The following is a 24,387-nucleotide window of genomic DNA, read 5'->3' on the forward strand; positions in this document are numbered from 1 at the left end:
TACTCACATATGGGGCAGAAACCTGGAGGCTTACGAAAAGGGTTCTGCTGAAATTGAGGACGACGCAACGAGCTATGGAAAGGAGAATGATCGGTGTAGCGTTAAGGGATAAGAAAAGAGCAGATTGGGTGAGGCAACAAACGCGGGTAAATGACATCTTAGTTGAAATCAAGAAAAAGAAATGGGCATGGGCCGGACATGTAATGAGGAGGGAAGATAACCGATGGTCATTAAGGGTTACGGACTGGATTCCAAGGGAAGGGAAGCGTAGCAGGGGGCGGCAGAAAGTTAGGTGGGCGGATGACATTAAGACGTTTGGAGGGACAACATGGCCACAATTAGTACATGACCGGGGTAGTTGGAGAAGTATGGGAGAGGCCTTTGCCCTGCAGTGGGCGTAACTAGGCTGATGATGATGATGATGTTTTCCAACTCACCATGTTGGCAATTTCTGTTTTAAGGAAGGATTTTATGAAAATATCAAGAGTCAAAATGATGGTGTTAAGACAGGGCCGGAAAATAAAGGTGTTTCCATCCATACCGGGCATGCTGAAGCGCCCTACTCGCTCTGTTTTTGCTGTGACATATTTCCAACTCTCCAAGTTCACAATTTCTGTTTCAAGGAAGGATTTTGTGAAAATATCAAGGTGCAAAATAGTGGTGTTAAGACAGGGACACGATCTGGATGAAATCTAGTGAACTGCCCAGCATGACTGCACAGCCGATTTAGCATGAAGGTATATCTCACAATTTGTAGAAGGAGAAGAAAGGCGTAAAGGCTATGTCAACTGAAAGAGGAACTTGCTCCTGTTGACGTACGACACGCTGTTAAAGTTATATTATAGGTCATGCTGCGCACACACACGCACACACACACACACACACACATACACACAGATATATATATATATATATATATATATATGTATATATATATATATATATATATATATATATGTTCTGCTGACATACCTCATTATTATGATTGTTACGTTTCGCCTCCGACGTGCGGTATAGCCGTCGCGGATGCAACGGACGCCGGCGCTTCATTCAAAGCGGCAGATATTTTGGCCAGTTCAGCGCTCCCGCAACACCTCCCGACAAGCGCGTCCAGGCGTGTTTGAATGGCACGTGTCTTCGTGGGTGCGTATGTGTGTGTGCATGTTGGTGCCCACGCTTCTCAAAGCGCGGCAACCGGGGAGAGGAGCTCCCCACTGTGAAGCGAGGAGGTCTGACCGGCGCCGGCCTGGCGGATACGTCACTTCTTGTCACAACGTGTCCGGGCGCCACCGTCACGTGCGCCTGATCCGAGCCGTTCCTTCTTGCGCTCGACTCCGAGAGTAAAAGCAGCTACCCCCGGACGCCAAGAGGGAGGCTTCGAGTTCTTCCGTCGAGTAACATGGTCTCCTGTTTCTCCACTTTGGTCCACCTGACCGGCCTCTCTTTTGTGATGCTAGAATAAACAAGTTGTTGTGTTAGCAGTCGACTCAACCTTTGCCAGAACCTTCGGATGCTTCCAGCTGTGCCCGAGGCCGCCAGGCCAACGCTACCCTTGGGGCTTGTGACCCATTTGCAACAACTGGTTGCCAGTGGTGAGATCGCGACAACGAAGGGCAGCAGCTAAAATATGCGGTCGACTGTATGCTGAGCAGCATAACGACCATCGGGGAGCAGTGCAACGAGCCCTGTGTGATGACTGGTTACCTGCAGCGGAACGACTGCGCTGAATTCTTGGCTGCGAGGTTTGGTGAGTGCGGGACTTTCTTCTTCTGAGTTTTGCCAGGCTTTTGTTAGTGTCAGAAACAGGGCTGGTAATTGTGGTTGTCGTTGCTGCCGGGTTAGTTTGCGGCAAGACAATAGTAGGCAGTAGAGAAAGCAGCATTCAGAGCAGCCATGGATTAGAAGTCGTTGCGCAAACCGAAATAGCTGGAGCTTGCAAGAGAGTTGGGTCTAGATGTCTCAGACAAACTCAGAAATCCAGAACTGCTAAGGGCTATTCTTGAGTTAGAAGCTGAGGATGACGAGCTGTCGGAATGCCTTGAGACCATTGAGGAGAGGGAGCGCGAACGTAAAGAGCAAGAACAGAAAGAGAAGGAGGAGCGCGACCGCAACACGCTTTGGAAATGAAGCGTCTCGAGGTAGAGATGGAACGCGCTCGTATTGGAAGTCAGGCACACGGTGCAGGAGAACGAGTATCGTTCAAAATGACTGACCTGATGCAGCCGTTTAAGATTGGAGAGGATATTGGTTTGTTCCTGGTTAACTTTGAGCGAACGTGCGAGAAGCAGGGGTTCTCTCAGGAAACGTGGCAACAGCGCTTGCTCACTTTGTTACCCGGCGAGGCGACCGACGTAGTCGCTCGCTTGAAGAGAGAGGAGGCAGAGGATTTCCACCAAGTGAAATCGAGTCTGCTAAAAAAGTACAGGCTGTCAGCGGAGGCGTTCCGTCGGAAGTTTCGGGAAAACGAGAAAGGCAGAAGTGAGTCATATACAGGGTTTGCCTACAGGCTTATGTCAAACATGCAGGAGTGGCTCAAAGAAGAGAAAGCGTTTGGTGACCACGAGAAAGTTATGCAGTGTTTCGGGCTGGAACAGTTTTATAGTTGGTTACCTGAGAACGTGCGGTACTGGGTCTTGGATAGGCCAGACGTTAGTACGGTGGCTAAAGCCGGCGAGCTAGCCGAGGAGTTTGTGACGCGTCGGGCTCGCTGAGCTAAGGACGGGCAAAAGCGTGAATTTGGCTCCAAGTTTGAGAGACCGAAGTTCACACCCATGAGAGCAAGGGGGACATACGTAGTGCGGATGAGAGTGAAAGCCGTCCGACCGAACGTAAGGAGACGGCGGCAGCCAAAGCCGGACGCAGAAAGCGGTTCTAGACGAGGCAAGCGCGCATGTGTTGTACGAGCCAGAAACCGGGTCACTTTTCGGCGCAGTGTCCAGAAACAAAAACAAAAGTCGTGTTTTTGTCATTATGCAGCACTGACGAGAACATGAAGCTTCTCGAGCCTTACATGCGAGACCTCCTCGTGAACGGGAAAGAGTGCCGAGTGCTTCGTGATTCCGCAGCTACAATGGATATAGTTCACCCCTCTTACGTAGAAGCCGATATGTTCACGGGCGAGTGCGCGTGGATCATGCAAGACGTGGAAGCTCATAGCGTGTGTCTGCCCGTAGCAAAAGTGCTCATTGAAGGACCTTTCGGAGCACTTGAGACGGAGGCCGCAGTGTCATCTATGCTGCCCCCCCCCCCCAGTACCCGTACCTATTTTCGAACAGGTCCGATCACCTCCTGCGCGAGAAGGGGCTTTTGTTTTGTGAGGCTAGCGTTCAGGCCTTAACCAGATCGAAGGTTCGGGAGCTCGCTGCAAAGGCGGTAGTTGCGGAGCCTACGTTGTCAAACAATGAGAAAGGGTCGGAGGCGCAGCAAGCTGATATTCAGAGCACGTCCGAACTGAATAAAATTGAGCCTGTAGCGTTGAAGGCACCAGATACTGAAGAGGAAATGCCCGACACGGGAAAGTTAGAAGAGCTATCTGCAGATTTGCTGATCGCTGCGACGTCAGATGGACTCAATAGGTTGCTAAAAGTAAGCCGGTCGGCTTTGATAGTCGAGCAAAAAAAGGATGGCAGCCTAGAAAACATGCGCTGCAATGTCAAGAAAGGTATCGCCAAAAAAATGCCCGTTTTGTGGAAAGAAGTGGGGTTCTGTACCGGAAGTATCTAGACCGCAGGGGAGTGGAGTTCGATCAGCTGATCGTGCCTCAGTGCTACCGTCAGTATCTCTTGCGCTTGTCGCATGGAGGTTCGTGGTCCGGACACCTAGGAGATAAGAAGACTAAGGACCGTCTCTTGCAAGAGTACTATTGGCCAGGGTGTTTTCGTGACGCAGAACACTTTGTGAGGACATGTGACACCTGTCAGCGGGTGGGCAAACCAGGGGATAAATCGAGGGCGCCGTTGAAGTTGGCACCTATCATTATGGAGCCTTTTAGACGGCTCGTTACTGATACAGTGGGACCTGTGCCGGTAACAACCACGGGGTACAGACACATTTTGACTGTGATCTACCCAGCGACAAAGTTCCCTGAAGCAGTGCCGCTTAAAGATCTCAGCTCAGTTGAGATAGTCAATGCACTACTGTACATATTTGCGCGAGTTGGTTTTCCTGCGGAAATCCAGTCAGATCAGGGCACAATGTTTACTAGCGCTTTGACGACAGCCTTTCTCGAAAAGTGCGGGGTAAAGCTGTTGCACAGCTCAGTGTACCACCCACAGTCGAATTCCGTTGAGAAGCTCCACTCCGTCATGAAGCGCGTGTTGAGAGCATTGTGTTTTGAACAACACACTGACTGGGAGCTGTGTCTGCCTGGGGTAATGTTTGCATTAAGGACCGCGCCGCATGCGGCTACGGGGTTTTCGCCAGCTGAGATGATGTACGGTCGCTCACTGCGGTCTCCGCTTCGCATGCTTCGAGACGGATCACTGCCCTCTCCAGTGGCTGCAGACCATCTCTTCCAAAAATGGCCGCCTCCTGCGCTGGAGCCTCGCTTTGCAACAATATTGCTTTGAGGTGCGTTACAAAAAGGGGAGTCTCAACGGTAATGCCGATGGCTTAAGTCAAGTTTCTTCCTGAGGCAGGAATTTTAACATCCTGCTTTTGTTTAGTGTTTCAAAGTCATGGCGTGCTTTCTAGTGCAATTTTGCAATTTGTGGACCCGTTCTCAGTACTGCTAGACTACTGTAAGGAACTAGGCAGTAGTATAAAAGGGGAAAGAGCCTGGCATGACTTCATGAGGGTTGTGTCGTGCTTGCTGACTGAGCGGGTGTGTTTCGGCGTAGTTCTAACGCTTGCTGGGAACGAGAACGAGAAGTCGCTTTGCACTGTCCTTTGTGAACCTGAACGTGAGAACGAGGCCTTTCTCGCTGCGCTGCGCTCAAGAAACGCCGAGGGACGACCGACTTCGGTTATTTATTTATTCATTTATTTATTCATTTCCTCAAAGGTCTCTGTTGAGACATTACATGAGGGAGTGGGGAGTTAGTGACAAAGCGATACTACAAATTACAAAGCGATATTTCCGATGAGTCGCTTGAATGCAAGTGGGTCGGAGCATCATCGAGTGATATCCCTCCGGACAGCGGATGCAGTCCCGTGACCATCGGGATCTCCTTCTCCGGTGGGGCGGTCTGTTACGTTTCGCCTCCGACGTGCGGTATAGGCGGCACGGATGCAACGGACGCCGGGCCTTCGTTCAAATCGGCGGACATTTTGGCCAGTTCAGCGCTGCCGCAACGCCTCCCGCCAAGCGCGTCCAGGCATGTTTCAATGCCACGTGTCTTCGTGTGTGCGTGTGTGTGTGTGTGTGTGCATGTTGGTGCCCACGCTTGTCAAAGCGCGGTAGCCGGAGAGAGGAGCTGCCCAACTGTGAAGCGAGGAGGTATGACCGGCGCCGGCCCGGCGGATACGTCACTTCTTGTCACAACATGTCCGGGCACCACCGTCACGTGCGCCTCGTCCGAGCCGTTCCTCCTTGCCCTCGACTCCGAGAGTATAAAAGCAGCTGCCCCCAGACGCCAAGAGGGAGGCTTCGATTTCTTCCGTCGAGTAACGTGGTCTCCCGTTTCTCCACTTCGGTCGACCTGACCAGCCGCTCTTTTGCGATGCTAGAATAAACAAGTTGTTTTGTTAGCAGTCGACTCATCCTTTGCCAGGACCTTCGAATGCTTCCAGCTGTGCCCCAGGCCGCCAGGCCAATGCTACCCTTGGGTCTTGTGACCCAGATGCAACATGATGAAATAGAATTGCAGTACATTACAATGCATGAACTTAAATCTCCGAAAGAAAATTTCGATTCTTACCACGATTATTGTGAAGCGAGCATTTTTACTTGTAAGAACTGTAAGAACTCTAGCACACATTTTTTACCATTTGTACCATTTGAATTTACAAGTAATAAAACCTGTTCTATCTCGATAATATCTAATATTCGATCTATTCACGCGACCAAGCCTTGGGCATAGTTTGTCCGGGTGAATGATGATTACAGTTAATCGGATTGTGGAGTATTATATTCCAAAACTACAACCTGACTATGAGACACGCCCGTAACGGCGAAATTTGAAATAATCGTGAACATCTAATGTTATTTGACGAACACCCAAATACAAGTACCTGAGCATTGTTACCTTTCGCTTCAATTGAACCAGCCAAATGGTGCTATGCTTTGTGGCTTGGGCAATAGACAGTGTACGTGGGTGTTTTACCTAGATCAAGCTTATTGCTTCTCAAATGTAAAAGTAACCCATATTGGCTCATTCGGAGCAGTTTGTGTTCGCGCATATTAGAGCTATTTAACAGAAACTGATGCATTGTGCATTAAGAGCGAATGGGGAACAGAAATACACAACGCCGAATGTGTGCCCCACATTATTTCACGTATACATTCCTAAGATAATTCCTTAATTTATCCTGTAATGTCTGATGTTTGTTTGATGTTTATTTAGGTGTCAAACATTATCTTTTAAACGTTTCCCTATATTAGTTCGCTTGTTTCCTTAATGCATTAGTACTTCTTACAACTGTGGCTCTTCGCTACATTTCACTTAACCATATTTGCTTTTAATTTAGTACAAAATGTAATTCTGTACAGCGTATTAAAATGTTTTCAGTTCACTTCTTTTCTAGCATTAGTACATGCTAACGAACGAATCTCTTTCCTACATGTGCATTATCTGATATGTTTCCTTCCTTCTAATTTGTACAAGACGTAATTCTGCATACTGTTATATCATGCTTTAGTTCTTTTGCTGTCGTGTGTAATTATTTGTTGACAACTTCACAGCTTCGCTGTACTTGCTTAGCCCTAATTTGTTTTTTTATTAAGAACTGGAGGCACCCTTGCACTCTTTAGCTTTGGAACCTCCTTGTCTATATATTGTTGCTGTACTTTTCTTTTCGGGAGTGAATCAATAACATTCCTTTCAAGCACGTTAACATTTTCGCATGTTTCAGAGGTGTAAATATTGTTTATAATGATAGACAATTATTGTCGCCAAGCTGTGATACAGAAAGCGGGTCCTGAAACAGAAAGCGGGTCTATTTGATTAACAATAATTAAGAAAGCTTCGGAAAAAGACACGCGGTTAATCATGCGTTCATTCGAGGTTCGATTTTCTGACAAGCGCAAATTTTTCTTCAACCGCAAAGTTTTTTTTTCTGTGAAACCAGTGCGACTTTGATAAGGTTTGAATTCCAAGAAAAACTCTTGCTCTTTCTCGTAAAACTTGCTTTTAGTTCAATTGAACTTATTTTCTTTTACGTAAGCGCGAGCAGCAGCAACTAAAAGCTTAACGAGATCACTGCCCCCTTGACATGATGGATACGAACCGTTTAATAAGTTATTTGCAGACTATTGCGCGTAAATTTGCCTTTTTCCTTACTATGTTTCTGTGGATGGCTTAGTCTACATTTTGGGTTTACTGCCTTTATACTTGAAATTTTCATATTTCAGCTCATTTTTGCTTTTACCAACTTTCTACGCGCGCCGAATTCGTATTTGTCGATTTTGATGTTTGCTTGCCCTCTTTAGCTGTCTTTTTCTTGGTACCTTTACATTTGCCCATTTCCGTGCTTTTCTTTCATGATCTTTTTCTTCCGAACGTTATCGATTTTTGTACTTACTGCAGTAGCTTGTTTTCTGGAAATATGCTAGCGTGTGTACACACCAAACTCTCATATAACGCCAGCTTATTTGCGTATTCGACGAATTGCGAACAGAAAAAAATGTTTTCCTGCAATGCAAGTAAAAACATGCTCTCTCCCATGTTCTCGTAGTGGCAAGTAATTCTGTTCTATGCCTGCTAATTTGCTCAGTGCAACCCTTATTCATTTCACGTCCACGGTTGTGCTTCCCTTCCCCCCGCGATCGAATAAGCACGCGCAAAACAGAAATGAATGCAGATTGCTCAGAGGCCCTACAGAGAACTTCACTTCAGTATGATACATTTCTCGGTTTCATTGTCTATTCACTTCGTATGGCTTCTTTGTTTGCATATTTTTCACACTACGTGGGTGTAAGCTTTCGGTAAGTGACCCCGTGTGGTGTTCAAAACAATTATGCAAAGAAAGCAACCAATATAACTTACGCCAGAACATACCTAGGAGTTTTTTCCTTCTACACTGTACAATGATATTGACTGATACATCGCTGATGCAATGATTTGCTTCCGAAAGAGAAAACTCCCCTGGTAATGTCAGCTCAAGATTATTCGTTCTCCTCATCGGGATGTAGCTCAGTTGAAATTGTTGCGGAGAGCTAAAAGACATACAGTTACAGTTACTGTGCCCCTTCTTTTTTGTTGTTCATAAATTATACCACCTTTATGACTTTTCCTGGCCAGCGTGAGGCTGAGATGACAATATTTCACGCGCAAATACAAAATGAAACAACAATCTCACTAATCTTGCCAAATGGCTCATTCTCATTTATTGGATCCATCAATTCAATAAATGAAAGCAGTATACATATGCAAGCAGCATAAAATCAGTGAAAATATACTCGCAGAGGACAAGCCAAGACGTATAAACTGGAAGGTAAGCAGGGTAATATCATCAGACATTTCGAAGATAAAGTAAAAGCAGCGGAAGAATTCCGTACTGATTTGTACAGTACCCAGAGCAGCCACGCTACCCTTATTCTAAGTAGTAATTAGCAGTATACAGAGGCTTCTTCTATAACTAGCTCATAAAGTTAGAAGGACCTTGCAAGACATGAAAAGGGGAAAAGCGGAATGAGAAGATGAAATAACAGTCTATTTAATCAAACATGAAGTGTATATCACATCTGCAAAGCTTCTGGCCCTTTATACTAAGAATCTCATGATTTTAGGGTTCGCGAAAACTCGAAGACTACTAACATCATACTAATGCATGATAAGTGAGACGTTAAAGATTTGAAAGTTTGTAGGCCCATCGGCATACTTTCTGTATTGTATTTTATTGGGACGACTGGCGCTTTGGAGCCTTCGGCTACAAGAGTTTGACATGACTGTCACGTACAAGTCGGGGAAACGCCATACGGATGCTGACTGCCTGTCTCGATCACCGATAGAGTCGTCTGCTCCACCCGAAGACTCGGCATTTCTTTGTTCTGGACACACCCGCCATCGCTGAATAACAACGGGACAATCCATAGTTGCTTCAACTCATCAATTCCTTAGAGGGCAGATCTGCGAAACGGTCTAGAGTTTTCGCAAGAGGCCTGTTGTCCTGTTGTTTGCGGGCCAAAGTCCTCTACAAAAGAAACTTTTCTTCGACTAGGTCCCCCTATCTGCTCATCATTCCTGCAGCTCTTCGTGCGGAAGTACTTCAAGCCTGTCACAACGAGTTGACTTCTGGTCACTTAGGCTACACGAGAACGTTGGCCAGAGTGCAGCAGAGGTAGTACTGGCCGAGACTTAACACCACCGTCAAACATCGCGTCCGCACTTGCCTCGACTGCCAGAGGCGCAAGTCGCCTCCGTCGAAACCAGCTGGCCTCCTGCAACCCGTCCAGGTTCCTCGAAGACCATTTGACCAAATGGGAATGGATATATTGGGTCCGCTTCCTACTTCTACAGCAGGGAATCGCTTTGTTATCGTAGCAACCGACTATCTCACATGTTACACTGAAACAAAGGCAATCTACAGAAGCACAGCGGCCGAGGTGGCAAGCTTTTTCATTGAGCACATTGTGTTGCGACACGGCACACCAACCGTCGTAATAACAGACCCAGGAACCGCATTCACGGCTGCGCTTTTAGATCACGTGTTGCTGCTAAGTGGAACGGCGCATCGCAAATCAACCGCCTACCATCTACAAACCAACGGATTAGCAGAACGCCTTAACAAGACAATTGAAGACATGCTCTCCATCTACGTGAATGTTGAACATAAAAATTCGGACGACATCCTACCGTATATCACCTTTGCATATAACACGGCGAAACAAGAGACGACGCTCATGACTCCGTTCACCTTTCTTCATGGGCGGGATGTACAAACGATGTTGGATGCGATGCTTCCACACGACTTTGACGACACTGATACGGACGCCGCTGTGTTTACGCAACGCGCGAAAGAGGCTCGGCAACTCGCGTGCTTGCGGATCTGCCAGCAGCAAGACTACGACGCAGGGCGCTATGATCTTCACCGTCGAATAGTAATCTATGACGTCGGCGACAGAGTGTGGGTTTGGACACTCATACGGAAACTAGGCCTCTCCGAGAAGCTGTTAAGGGAATATTTCGCACCATATCGAGTATTGCGCCGACTCAGGGGCGTCACGTACGAGGTCATCCCCGATAGTCCCAATTGTACGCGGCGCCGCACGCCCCGTCCTGAACTTGTGCACGTTGTCCGCATGAAGCAGTATGTGAGCGAGTAACTATGCGAGAGACCCTTACTTCCGCAAGTGACACTTCTGGTCTAACATCGGGACGATGCTCTCTTAGGGAGGAACCAATGATGCGTCTATTCTTCTATGCAGACGGCAACGAAGATAGGGACATTAACGGATTTCATCTAGTGGGTCAGTGAGATTCGGCGAGGACGAAGAAGACGTGTCTCTGGCCTGTTTTGTATTTGAACAAGTTGTCTTCCCGTTCTTGAACGTCTCCCTGCCTGCTGTCCGCGTTGTACTGCGACAATATTCGCTAAGATAATTTTCAATAAAGTAAGAGCAACACTTGATGTCACTCAACCAAGAGAACAGGCTGCGTTCAAGAACGGATACTCTGCAATGAATCACATCCATGTCATTATTCAGGTAATCCATGAATCTGCCGGGTACAATCATCATCTCTATATACCTTTCATACATTATGAAAAGGCATTTGATTCAGTAGAGATACCAGCAGTCATAGAGGCATCACGTAATGAAGCAGTTCAGGAGGCATACGTGAATATCTTAGAAATGTTTACAAAGATTCGACAGCTACCTTCATTCTCGACGTAAAAAGTAGTAAGATAAATATAAAGAAAGGGCTCAGGCAAGGAGACACAATCTGACCTATGCTATTCACTGCATGCTTGGAAGAAGTATTCAAGCTATTAAACTGGGTAGTGAGGATCAATGGCGAATATCTCAGCAACCTTCGCTTTGCAGGTGACATTGTCCTGTCTTCCTGTCTTTCCATATGGAGAAGACAAAGATAATGCTCAATAGTCTGCAAGGGGACAAAGTTCAAGATCGTCACTCAGGCTCTAGAGTCTGTGATCAAGTCCGTTTTGCTAGGTCAATTACTTTCAGGAAAGCCTGATCATGAGAAAAAAAAGTAAAAATGAGTTAGAGTGCATACGGAAGTTATTGCCGGACTCTTACTGGAAGCTTACCATTGTCATTGAAAAGGAAGGTGTACAACCAGTGCATTTTACCGGTGCAGACATATAGGGCAGAACCTTGGAGACTGACAAAGAAGCTCGAGAACAAGTTAAGGACCGCGCAAAGAGCGATGGAACGAAGAATGATGGGCGTAACGTTAAAAGACAGGAAGAGAGCGGTATGGATCAAAGAGCAAACGGAGATAGCCGACATTATAATTGAAATTAAGAGAAAAAAATGGAGCGCGACAGGCTATGTAATGCGTAAAATAGATAACCGTGGACCAGTAGGGTTAAAGAATGGGTGTCAAGAGAAGGGAAGCGCAGTCAAGGAGGACAGTAAGCTATGTGAGCTGAAGAAATGAGAAAATTCGCAGGCGCAACTTGTAAGCAGTTGGTGCAGGACAAGGGTAACTGGAGATTGCAAGAAAAGCGCTTCACCCCCTTGTGGACATAACATAGGATGATGATGATGAACCCAAGCTGTTGGTGTTAATTCAAGTGAAGTTAAATTAAGACGACTGAAAGATCATAGGCATCGCGATGTGATCCACGTAGAGATAAGTGCCCCTTAAATTTGTTTCTTCATTGAACCGGTGTGGCCATGTCTCCATAAGGAAAGTGCCTTTAATTTTGAGTCTCGGAATTCGCGTACGGATGATTTTGGACTTTTTCATTAGCCCAGTATGGAGTGTTTTCTCCAGGTCCTAGCTACAACGAAGCGCTGCGCTTTATACAGGATCCATACGCTGAGTAACCAAAATCTTGTGCGCAAGATATACATACGTTATCACACTGCCCTTGGGCACACCTCAAGCGTATTGGCTAACCTCCCTGCCTTTCGCGATCGCTTTGCTGCTCGAGCGAGTTTAGTGTCGCTGTTGTCTTAACATGAACGAGGGACGATTACCAACGAAATTTTTTCGAAGCAATTCTTAGTGCAGGCCCTCAAATTACCTGGCCAGGTCGTTCTGTTTACAGGATCTAGGCAATGGTAATAAACGTTCACATGAAAGCACGTAAGTTTGAACAGTTATTATTTATTAATTAACCAATTATTCTGCATTCAATTGCATTTTTGAGTGATGTAGTCAAATCTAATCGGTTAGTTTTTTTTTTTTGTGTAACGTGCACAGGTCTGTGTGGTGAAGATGCATGCGGTAGTTTTGAACAAAATCCGTGTCAAGTTGCTTCGCTACTTAGCCATCGTACAGTTTATTGAGAGATCCTGCGACACAACTCCTATGCATTCTGTCTGAATGAGGTGTGAGTAATTTAAGCAACAGACACCGATAATAGAATGTTTTGCGATGTCAATAGCACTTGCCACTGACTGCTCAACCTCGGCAAAATGTTGTACATATGCGTCCTTGTGTGCACGTACATATTACTCAATGTGACCAGATAGCTTTTCCAGATAAAGCTCGCATACGCAGCGCGGCTTGTCGCAAGAAGGCCACTATTTTTTGGCAAGGCCGCCACAACATTACAAATGTAAGACTTCTATACATCTTCAAAGCAAAGCTAAGATATAGAGAAAAGAGAAGCAATAAGATACTACAATATGAAGGGACGCGGTGCATTAGTAAGCTTCCGGAGTGTTGCTAGTGCAGTTAGTCTCACTTGAGTCATCACACTCAAGAAGAGGATATTAAAATAGCCGCTACTGAATATAGTGAAGGTAACACGTGTTTGAACGTTTGCATGCGCATCTAACGATTAAGGAAAAGAACCCAATACAGTTCTGGGTTCACGCAGTGCACGCTTGTACACTGCAGGGCGTAATAAAGCGACTATCTCATTCGGAAGAAAGTAACAATACCACTCCAATGGTTCCCTTGTTTGAAGCGATTGGAGTATCGGCCCACCTATGTTATCACGAGTATCGGGGAATCATGAGGGCCTACTCATATCAAGTTAATATGACAGAGTGAAAGCAATCGTCGAAAAAAACGCGCTTTTATTACGTCGCGTAGTGCAATGACTGAATAGTGCCTTTTCTAATTACGAGCGAATGATCTCCTTCCCCCATGTTTTCCATGCATGCATCCCTTGCACTGACAAGGTTCGCTGCACCTATAACTCAGTTTAAAGTAAGCGCCTATGTATCCATCTGTGTCCTGCAGACAGGAAGGCCAGCACACTTATCGCCTGAGCTGATTGCAGACACCGTCGTAGCTGAGCACGGGTAACATTAGACGTGGTGGCTGGTCTCTTTCCCTGCCAGCTCCTTGCCTTCTGAGTAGCGTCAAAAACGCATTGCATCACGCCTAGCTGTGAGCGCCAATGAACTACTATGGCGAAGGACAGGAGGCGGCGATTTGTTCATGTGAGCACGAGCAGTTTCGAGAAACTTCGAGCAGCAGAGCTCGAAGTTTCAACTCGTTCTCGAAATGTGTGGGAAAAACTCCTTGAGACAGTTTAGCAAAACTGACAGGCACGAACGCCAAGACGCTACGATGAACCGACAGTCCTGCGTTACTGATGGAGTGCTAGCTTTCGGCATGTAGGAATACAATAATTTCATGGCCAACGTGTGCACAGTGGCAGTTCTCTAAATTTCCAACTCTTCTGCACTGCCGCTAACTGGACCCACAAAACGGTGATCGCCTGTGTAGCTACCACATACAACCAATCAGACAAGAATGAAAACTTTATAGGTCCTTGACTTATCTAAATCATATGATGTTGCAATATTCGATCATTTAGAGCGGTGTTAAGCTGTCACCCACTCTATTTCTGTAAATACTACATGAATAAACGATACTTGACGGAAGTTTAAAGCTGTTGCACTAAATTCCATAGTAATACTCATTCCCAAGCGCTCCTAGAAAATTAACAGGAAACACTCGTGGATTACACAAAAAAATTAATTATAAAAAGTATTTTTAGAAACGAATGAGGGCTAAAAGATTATTCTCTGCAACAGCACCTCGTAGGTTTAGTTCCGTTTCACAGGAGCTCAAAATCAAGATTATTTAAGGGAAACACTGTTGCATAAATTAAACACTAATCAATTCATTAAAAATGTTACAGTTCAGGGCCGAAAACTAGCACTCCAATTCCCACAAGTAAAAATGCGACTATAACAAATGTCTCTGTAATGGCTTACTTCGTCAATGAATATTTTCAATCAGTTTTCACTTGGGCCGATGGCTCCAAACCCTAAACACGACTTTTTAGTAAGCAATGTCTATATGTGCTAGCCATAACACAAGACGTCATTCTGAATCTGCCATTTAACTAAATGAAAAAAAAAAAGCTGTGGAAACCCTGATCAAATTGCTAACGGTTGTTCAAAGCGCTATGCTGGGTGGTGCTCGTTTTTCTCTTGTGGTTATTTCATCTAATTTCTTGAATCCGGTGATGTTCGGAAGCACTGGAACAAAGCTAATACCAATTCACCAACAATGCCCCGAAAATGATGTTCGTAATTACCAACCAATCTGTTTAACAAGTATATGTTGCAAAGCACTGAAGCACACTTTAGCTATCGACCCACTAAAATTTGTGGAACAAAACGCCAATTTAAGTAACAATGTGCACTGTTTTTCGCGAGCACACTCTGAAATTCACCAACAATGCCCCAAAAATGATGTTCGTAATTACCAACCAATCTCTTTAACAAGTATATGTTGCAAAGCACTGAAGCACACTTTAACTATCGACCCACTAAAATTTGTGGAACAAAACGCCAATTTAAGCAACAATGTGCACTGTTTTTCGCAAGCACACTCTGCACTTACACCTCTCGTTGAGGTTGCAGATTAAATGGTGAGTGTATTGATGGAAATAGTCAAATAGATATCATTGCTATGATTTTTGGAAATTATTTAATAGAATGTCTGACAGAAAGTTGCTTATTTCTTGTCTCTTCTAAGTAACACTGAAGTATTAAAATTATTAGAGGCATATTTGTCCCAAAGGGAATCATATGGTTCATAATGTTCTGTTTGCATGGCCTATAAATCAGGTCAGTCGGTTGTGCCGATTAGAGAATCGACTCAACCAACGAACCTAGAGAGATCTAGATTAGAGAAACGGGCGCATGTTTTCCCCCCTAGGCAGCGATGAAACATTACGTAGAGATAACACCGTTGTGTGTATGCTGCGATATGCCGCCCCAATGACCAAAGACAACTCAGTGACGAATAAAAAGAGCTGGTGCATCGTGTGGCAAATGTAAATGAATGCATCAAAAACTGCTTTCATGCATATGAGGCGTAAAAATATTCATTATTCTTCGCTGCAACATGAGCGGCGCAGATTTATCTAAAGCGAATCAATTTAAATACATAGGCAATCATCTTCCAGGTGATTTGAGCTGATCAGTGCATCTTTACAACCTTTGCAATAAGGGCACACGTAAACTTTGGTCATTGCAACGAATACTTCACGATGCTACCACGGAAGTGAAAACAGTGGCTTAGAAAATGACTGTACTTTCTATAATGACTTATGCAAGGTATTATTGGGAGTCGTACGCTCAATAAAACGCACTAAAATGTGAGGACGTACAGAGCAACGCCTTGAGGTTTATACTTAACTTGTTTTGATATTTTCCTAATAGGTTTATTTTCTTTTTTCAGGTGTTCTGCTGCCATTATAACGTAGATTTAGAAAAACATCGGCGTCAAAACTAATAAACAAAAACATTGAAAACGTCCTCATCAGCTTTGCGCTTTTTAGTCTGTCATCGCTATGGGCAGTCTGATGGCATGAATTGTGCCCGACGAATGGTCTCATTGGTGTGTTTTGCAGGAATCGGCCGCAAGTGGCACAACGGCTCCCTTCCCTGTTTGAATGGGTGCTGCAAGCGCGGAGATGTGTTTCCATTACGCGACACTTGCCAAGAAAGTTGTGTGAGCTGCGGTTGCAAGTTGGGTCTTTCGTCGACCGTTTATCGCGGCCAGCCCGTGGTCGTCCTTACACAGCGCATGATATAATAGATTCTCCCGTTTTTCCAACGAGTCAAAGTGGCTCCAGCCAGAGGATTTTATGTGTGCTATACGATTTCTGCAGAGTTATATTAGCAATATTGAAAAATCCGGGACTAAAACGTTAAAAAGTTTAAAATTATGACGAGAAGAGAAGAATTGAAAATACCGCTTCTACTTCTATATATTTCACAGTGACTCCTTACACTGAATATTCAAGAGGAATAACAACCTCAGCCCGCTTATTCTTATTTTATAGTTTAGAATAAAAAAGCACAACTACAAAGCAGCCGTACGCACATGAAGCCTGGCGCACAGGAAAAGCGCAGCACTTACCGCCTCCGTTCTTGTAGCATAAGTAGGGAAACCTCCAGACGTTTCCCAGGCCTATTGCGTAGCCAACGCAAGACATAAGAAAGTCGAGTTTGCCGGTCCACTGTCCCCTCTCGGGCATGTGTGGTGCTTGCACATCTTCAACCGGACCTTCGTCGTCACTGCCGCTTTTCAGGTTGTTGAGCTCGCAGGGATGTTGCTTTTTATCCGACATGGCCCTGTCTGACACACAGGTGACGCACACTTCCGGATCAATCTCTCGTCTTCCTTGATCACTTCCCCCGGAAGCAGATTAAAGCGCGCACGCACATGCAAACCCACACAACCGCACCACCTCCACGCAACAAGAGACGGCTTCTCGCAACAAGTTTCGCGCTGCCGTCTGCTGCTAGCCAACACGAAGCAGACGACCGCCGGCAGCGCGCGCTTCCGCGATTGGCTTGATTAAGGCCACGTGATGACAGGTCATGTGGGGAGGCAGCCCGCGCATGCGTGGCACACCTTAGGGTGGTCGAGTCACGTGAGCACCTCCTCGTCATTCCTTGGCGCACTCGCGCAGCCTCTGGGTTTTTTTAACCTTGGTGCCAGTTTCAGTCGACGCTTTTCTCTTTTTCTGCGGCGTTCATTTGTAGGGCGCTGCGTCGCCGGTTCCCTTTCTTCGCTTCGTTCGCGACATCCGGAGGATTGCGCTGGCATGGCACTCGCGGCAGTGAAGTAGCAGCTGACGCCGGCGCGTGGCAAGTTTTCTTGAGCGCCTGCTCGCCCATCCGTGAGCACAGCGCGCTTGGTCAGGTACTCTGGGCAGAAATGCTTGGGCAACAGGCCGTGCTTCACCTGTTTCTATCGCAGGCCATAAGCGATCAGAATGGAAAGGGACGCGTGCAGACTTGGCCCGTCATAGACGCCCACAGACAGCTTGTAGGTGTGGTCCTCGTTTAATGCTAGCCATTTGGGGTACGCAGTTTGTCAACACCGACTGGCTGTATTTCGTCTTATTATTGTATTGACTTGGACGCTGGCAAAGCGCCGTTATTTACCGATTGATTTATTTGCTCTAAGGGGCCAAAGGCAGTACCCAGTGGTGTAATGTATGAACACATGTAAATATTGAAACAATCCAGTTTGAGAGAGAAAGAAAATCATGTTCTAGCGTCGACATACATAAAATATTAAAAATATAACAAGTAACAGCGGACATTGAAGCACTAGCTGTGATGAACATTCTTAATGCAATGAAAAGAACGAGGCAGGCGCTCCGATCGCCTGATTTTCCTTTCCACTTATCTCCGTACCCTCATCCGCTGCATCTCAGTTTGACACTCAGCGGCTATACTGCGTATGTGAGAAGGAAAACAGGGTTGTGAACCTGCAAGCTCTTCGTAGGGCGCATGTTGTATGTGCGAGTGAAAGCGTGCGTGGGTGAGCCAGCGATGGCGTGTCAATGGGCTTCTTCGATTTTCGGAGTTCTGGCAGCCCGCTGGGAGCCAGACGGCAGCCAGCTAGTTCCGGTTCTGACAGGAAGTCACGTGGGCTGGGATCCCCAAGACAACCCGAACCTGCCCGAAGTTTGCAAAATCGAACGCCGGTACAGCTGGCCAAATGTAAACATGCTACCAGCATGGCAGCGCCCGTCGAGGCCGACGCGCGCTCGGCGTAGTCGGCCCATTTGTGCGTTGCCAGCTTGAAAATATATAGTTGTATTCAGGAACACGATCACTTTCGCGCGATTTCGCGCGACTCGGCCAACCTCGCCTTGCGCAGCGCAACCGATGGCCTCCGACGAGGCGCATGACAAGACGCGAAATCGTGATTGTATACTCGAAAGCGATAGCTGGAGGATCCCTGCTCGCAGCGATCACGTCGACCACAGGCGACAATGATGAGTTGGCGTTGTGTCATCACAAGAGATGAAAAAGCAGGTTAACGGGTACGTCTCATACGCATAAAATTTCGCGCCGACCTGTTTGGGCTTCGATTTCAGAAAGTTTGTTGTGGCTGATGGTGCTTCTCATTTCAGGAGCTGGGGACGCGGCTGGCGCGTGAAAATGCACGTCGCCTGTGACCAACGAAACGTTTCACACGAAAAACAACATTGGTCGCAATCATGAGAGCAATAAGCCAATGTACGTGCGTCTAAATGTACCGAGTGCAATCTGTGTATTCTTAGATCAACGGCCTGCAGTTCGAACACATGTCGGTTTCGAGCTGCCACCCAAGCATACGACGGAGAGACGGAGCGCACACGGGCTAGCTGCAAAGCCTTAGCTAACTGCAGAGAAAGGAGATACATCCGCATGCATACGCGAGATATGTGAAAAGGAACGCCATCAGTGAAAGGCGAACCCAAAATGTACCGCAATGTGTGAATGAGCGCCTACAGCTTGCGTGGAACACGATGCAGATAACATGCACGCATGAGAGCGCGGCGTGCTGATCACCGCCGCGAAGAAGCAATCAGGGGACACACACACACACACAAGCTTCAAACGGTTCACCACGGCTCGTATCACACCGCTTCGCGATGCGGAACGGAGCGTTAGCACCTAAAACGATAACGCTAGAAGTAAGGAAATCTGAAGATGACCGTAGAGAGTTGGCTGAGCGAGGTAAGTTTAAGTCCTCAAGCGCCCGTGTAGCAATCCGTGAAGTCCCCGTAAAGATGGCGGCGAGCGCCCATCGCCTCTTTTAATCGTCTGCTAGCCAGAGAACTTCCAGAGAGCAGCCAGACCAAAATCGTCCTGGCAGGTTCTGGCAGCCCGCGGGTAGCCAGAACCGTCCAGCGCGAGCAAAACGAACGCCCGGCGGAAGTGCGTAGTGCGGTGGGCGGAGCAACCCGAGAAAAACGAAGACGCTCTGGCTGGCTCTGGCAACCCGCGGGTAGCCAGAAGTGGAAAATCGAAGAAGCCCAATGTAGCGCAAGAAATGGAGGAAAGCCGAGAGGAAGCGCGCCATCTTTCGTCCATCTCGAGGCACCGTGGGGAGGGGGGAGGGGGAATGCATCCTACTCCGGGTGGACTCGGCAGCAGCGCGCGCCCGCCCGGGCTGCTCTATATTGAAATTTAGCAGCGACGAGAACAGAGTTCACCATGCTCTGTGTTTTCGCGGCTTAGTTCATGTTGATGTGAGAGACAGCGCGAAGGTCAATTCTCTTGCTGCTGCTGCCCCACTTCCTCACCCCATCGTTTCTACAGCGAGTTTCCGCCGTCATCGAGTGAGATGTTTTCATGTTTGCTTGTGGGAGCTTGACACCATACTTGTTAATTTAGTTGGCAAGCCTGTGTGTACAAGCTTATACGGCTGATAAAACTGCTATCCTTAATTCGTTTAGCTGCCCACTAATTTGTTATCGTAATTGATCATTTGCCTTTCCGGCGAAACTGCCACTTTCTTTCTTTTACAATCGAAGTTGGGTCCGAAAGGCGGCAAGCGTTCCATCTAAGTGCGGAGTGATAGTGTATGATTCCTTAAATTTCACGCAAAGCTCTGCAGCCACATTGCATCAACGATGTGATAATGCAGGGTAGGTCAATGACAGCAGAGAAATTGGTGTGTCTGTCCTTGTTGAGAATGTGATGGCTTTTTGACGAATGCGGGCCTTTTGACGAATCCTGCGGCAGACTGTCCGTCGTACTCGGGTACGCCCGTCTTAAACAGGAGAGGGCTGGCTGTTCATGTTGAGGACAGCTTTTAGCAATGGGACCTGCTGATACACAACTTAAGACGGCGTCGTCCCAAGAAATTTCTGGAGAGCTGTGTTCATAGCCAAACGAGCGCACTGAATATTCTTCGTCGAATGGCATCGCACTGAATGAGACAGACGAACATTAAAACACAGAGAAGCATGGGCGCGGAATTACAACTCGAATCTCTAAAGCTGTGCGAGAGCCTATATGATTCATAAACCACGTAAGCGACGCTGGAAAGGAAGTGAGGGGTTGTGACGAGGCGTATGAAACCGGCATGTTCAGTAACAACAGACAATGCGATAAGCGAAGGAAGCACGAAATTATTGACACTACCTTGAGTTTTGTAATTCAGGTGCGCAAAAAGCACCTCGCCTTCTCGGAAAAAAGCCACCGAAAGGCTACTCACACACGTTTCCAGCGTTCAAAGAATTTACGGCACTTGTAAATTCTCTCGAGCCACCTTGGCTCTTTCCTTGCATACCACCTTCGCTTATTTCGAATTTGTGTGAGCAGGCGCCATCTCTAGAATTGAACGCCAGATGACAAGAATACTTTTTTTTTCATATAATGTTACATAAACTTATAACAATATAATATAAATAATGCTACAATGGACATGGCAACATTGTGTCCAGGCATCTTCCTGTTTGACCTATATATACTTCGTGGCAGGTGAATGGACCACTGTACACAAGATGCTCCGTACATTCGACATAAGCTTTTCTGTGTTTCACAGCACACCGGCCTTTACGAGGCTTGCGCGTCTTAACATGCCAGCAGCCTCCGTGTGTATGTGTCGTTAATGTTCGCCTCCGTCTCAAGACTTTCCGTATCAAGACTTTTCAATCAACTAGCCCTGTAATTCCTCCTCAGCGGATCAAGGATGCATGCACCAGTCAGCTTCTCGTGGCCTAATGCTCCCTGTAAAAGCTGCCATCATGCACTGAAGTGTCGCTTCTGTTCTCATCGTGATGGCATTCACCTACGGGTATTACGCTTACGCATAACAAAACAGACTATAAAAAGGAAACATTGGAATCCACCTGAAGCGTAAAGCTACAAAGGAAACCAATGCACGTTCCTCAGGAAGAAAGTTTCCTAACTGAAGACAAATATGTCCTGCTCCAAGATTCAAGCTCAGGGCCAACGCCTTTCCAGGGCAGTCGCTCTACCATCCGAGCTAACCAGGAGGCTAGCCGGTCGCAGAGTGAGGGCAAATTAATCGATAAGTCCAAGCACTGGGACACTGAAAATGACTAATCAGTTCGGCGGAATCAAGTGAGCTGGAGGAAAGTACATAAAAGGAAAAATTCAACATCCATCCGAATTGTAGAACGAAGCTGCAAAGGAAAACCATGCAGGTTTCTCAGAAGGAAAGCCTCGCAGCTGAAGAAAAGCATGTCCTGCTCCATGATTCAAACAAGGGATCTACGCTTTAACGGGGCGGCTGCTAAACCATCCGAGCTAACCAGGAGGCTAGTCGGTCGAAGAGCCAGTGAAAATTAACCGTGAACATAAGGCACTGGGATATTGAAAATGGCAAATCCGCTCTGGGGAATCAAGCAAAGTGAACAAAAGAAAATAAAAAGAAAAATTGACATCCACCCGAAAGGGAGAACGAAGCTATAAAGGACCCCCCCCCCCCCCCCTGGTTCCTCAGGAAGAAAGCTTCGTAGCTGAAGAAATATATGTCCTGCTCCATGATTCAAACACGGGACGAACGCCTTTCCGGGACGGTCCCTCTACCATGCGAGCTAACCAGGAGGCTAGGCGATCGCAGAGCGAGGGCAAAATATTTTACAACTCGGCACTCGGACACTGAAAATGGCAAATCAGTTCTGTGGAAGCAAGCAAGCTGGAGAAAAGTACACAAAATGAAAAATTTGACATTCACCCGAATCGCAGAACGAAGATACAAAGGAAACCTTGTGCAGGTTTCTCAGGAAGAAAGTTTCGCAGCTGAAGAAATATATGTGCTGCACCAGTATTCATACACGGTACCAACGCCTTTCTGGAGTGGTCTCTCTACACTCCGAGCTATGGAGGAGACTAGCCGGTCGCAGAGTGACGGCAAGTTATTCGACAACTCAAAGAACTGGCACACTGTAAATGGTAAATCAGTTCTGCGGAAGCCCGCAAGGTGGAGGAACGTACATTAAAGGGAAAAGCGACATCCACCCTAACTATAGAACAAAGCTAAAAAGGAAACACATGCAGCTTTCTCAGGAAGAAAGCTTCGCAGATGAAGAAAATTTCGCCTGCTCTAGTGTTCAAACGGGATACCAACGCTTTTCCGGGGTGGTCGCATTACAATCTGAGCTAAGAAGTGTACTGGGCGTAGCTGTCGTGATGGACGATATATCGGTCGGAGGAAAGACAAGGCAAGAGCATGACACGATCCTCACCGCCTGGCTTGAACGCTGTAGGGAATGTAATCTAAAGCTCAATAAAAAGAAGTGCCAATTCTTGCGGGCCAGTGTATGTTGCATGGGCCACCTCTTCACCGCCGAAGGACTACCACTGGACGCAGACAGAGCTCAAGACATCATACGAGTGCCACCGCCGAAGAACCGTAAGGAGCTTCAAAAGTTCCTTGGAATGATAAACATTGTTTCTCGGTTCATACCAAACCTGTCAGTCCCATCTGTACCTATTCGGGAGCTACATAAGAAGGACGTCGCTTGGACATGGACAGAAGTGCAGGAAAACAGTTTCCAGAAGTTACGAGCTAGTCTTGCCACAGCACCAGTCCTAGCATACCTTGACCAGTCCACACCAGTGAAACTGTCCACCGACGCGAGCAGCCAGTATGGTGTCGGAGCACTCAATTTTCAAGATGACCACCCCATTGCCCATTCGTCCCTCTCCTTAAATGCCACACAACAGCAGTATGCACAAATTGAAAGGGAAACCCTAGGCATAGTTCATGGCTGCATGAAATTCAAGGACTACATACTCGGACAACCACTACTCATGGTAGAATCTGACCACCGACCACTGGAATCGATTTTTAAGAAACAGCTCTGCGATTACCCTCTTCGCATTCAACGCATGAGGCATGACGAATGAGGCAAGAGTGAGGCCACTCTTCAAAGATTCCCTATCAGTGTGATATACAAACCGGGATAGGTACTGTCTTTGGCAGACGCACTTTCGCGCGTTCCTTGGAAAACTGAGCTTCTCGATGAAACAGAGCAATTTCAAGTCAGTGTTGTTTCTTTGTTGCCTGTTATCCGTTATCAACATCCGTTATCCGAACGGATGTTGATAAGGACACCCTCATGACAGAAGTGTGCCGTTACGCAAGTACAGAATGTCACAAAAGCAAGCAGCAGCTGCCGGATGCCTTAAAGCCATACTGGAGCTACCGTGAAGCGCTACACGTCGACGATGGGCTGCTTCTCAGAAGCAACATGCTCGTAATTTCTCCATCAATAGGGAAGGAAGTTCTCGGCCTGTTCCACGTTGCACATTGTGGCGAAGACAAGATGAAGGCGAGGGCAAGAGAGGTAATGTACTGGCCAAACATGAACACCATGATTTCTGATGTAGCGAAGTCATGCGCTGTTTGCGACAAGTACAATAAAAGGAATGCAAGGCTGACCATGCTGAGCCACGAACTACCAAGTTCTCCATGGCAGGTTGTCGGTGTCGATCTTTTTCACCACGAAGGAAATGATTACCGCATACTGGTAGATTCTTACTCACTTTTGTTCGATGTTCGCAAGCTTAATCGGACGACCGGTGCTGCTGTAATCAACGCAAGTGCAGAAATCTTCGCAACACATGGCATTCCCGCGAAAACGTGCAGTGAAAACGGCCCTCATTTCAATAGTGCAACTTTCCAAGCATTCACAAGTCAATGCAACATCAGCCCCACCGCTTCTAGCCCGTACCACGCACGCACCAACGGCTTGGCAGAGCGTGCCGTTGAGGAAGATAAACATCTGTTAAACAAACGCCCGTTTTCCGTTCTTGAATTCTACAGTGCGTTGTTGGAATGAAGGAATACTCCAAGGGACGAACAGTTGCAGTCGCCAGCACAAAGGCTCATGGGACGTCAAACCAGAAGC

At 46.8% G+C, this 24,387-nt stretch overlaps 1 protein-coding gene across 2 annotated transcripts in view; it reads right to left on the bottom strand.

Moving 5' to 3' along the window:
• The window catches only part of Gat (GABA transporter), a 552,429-nt gene that overhangs the window by 458,043 nt on the left and 69,999 nt on the right, over positions 1-24,387 (bottom strand). Inside the window, exon 1 of one of the 2 annotated variants that reach the window (XM_065432204.1) lies at positions 16,632-17,007. The exons of the other annotated variant lie outside the window; for it this stretch is intronic. Coding sequence (XP_065288276.1) covers positions 16,632-16,842 — 211 coding nt within the window. The 5' untranslated portion in view covers positions 16,843-17,007. Of the gene's footprint in view, positions 1-16,631; positions 17,008-24,387 lie in introns of those variants that run through there. 2 annotated transcript variants of the gene reach the window in all.

This window comes from Dermacentor albipictus, chromosome 6, assembly GCF_038994185.2.
Source record: "Dermacentor albipictus isolate Rhodes 1998 colony chromosome 6, USDA_Dalb.pri_finalv2, whole genome shotgun sequence".
Classification (NCBI taxonomy): Eukaryota; Metazoa; Arthropoda; class Arachnida; order Ixodida; family Ixodidae; genus Dermacentor; species Dermacentor albipictus.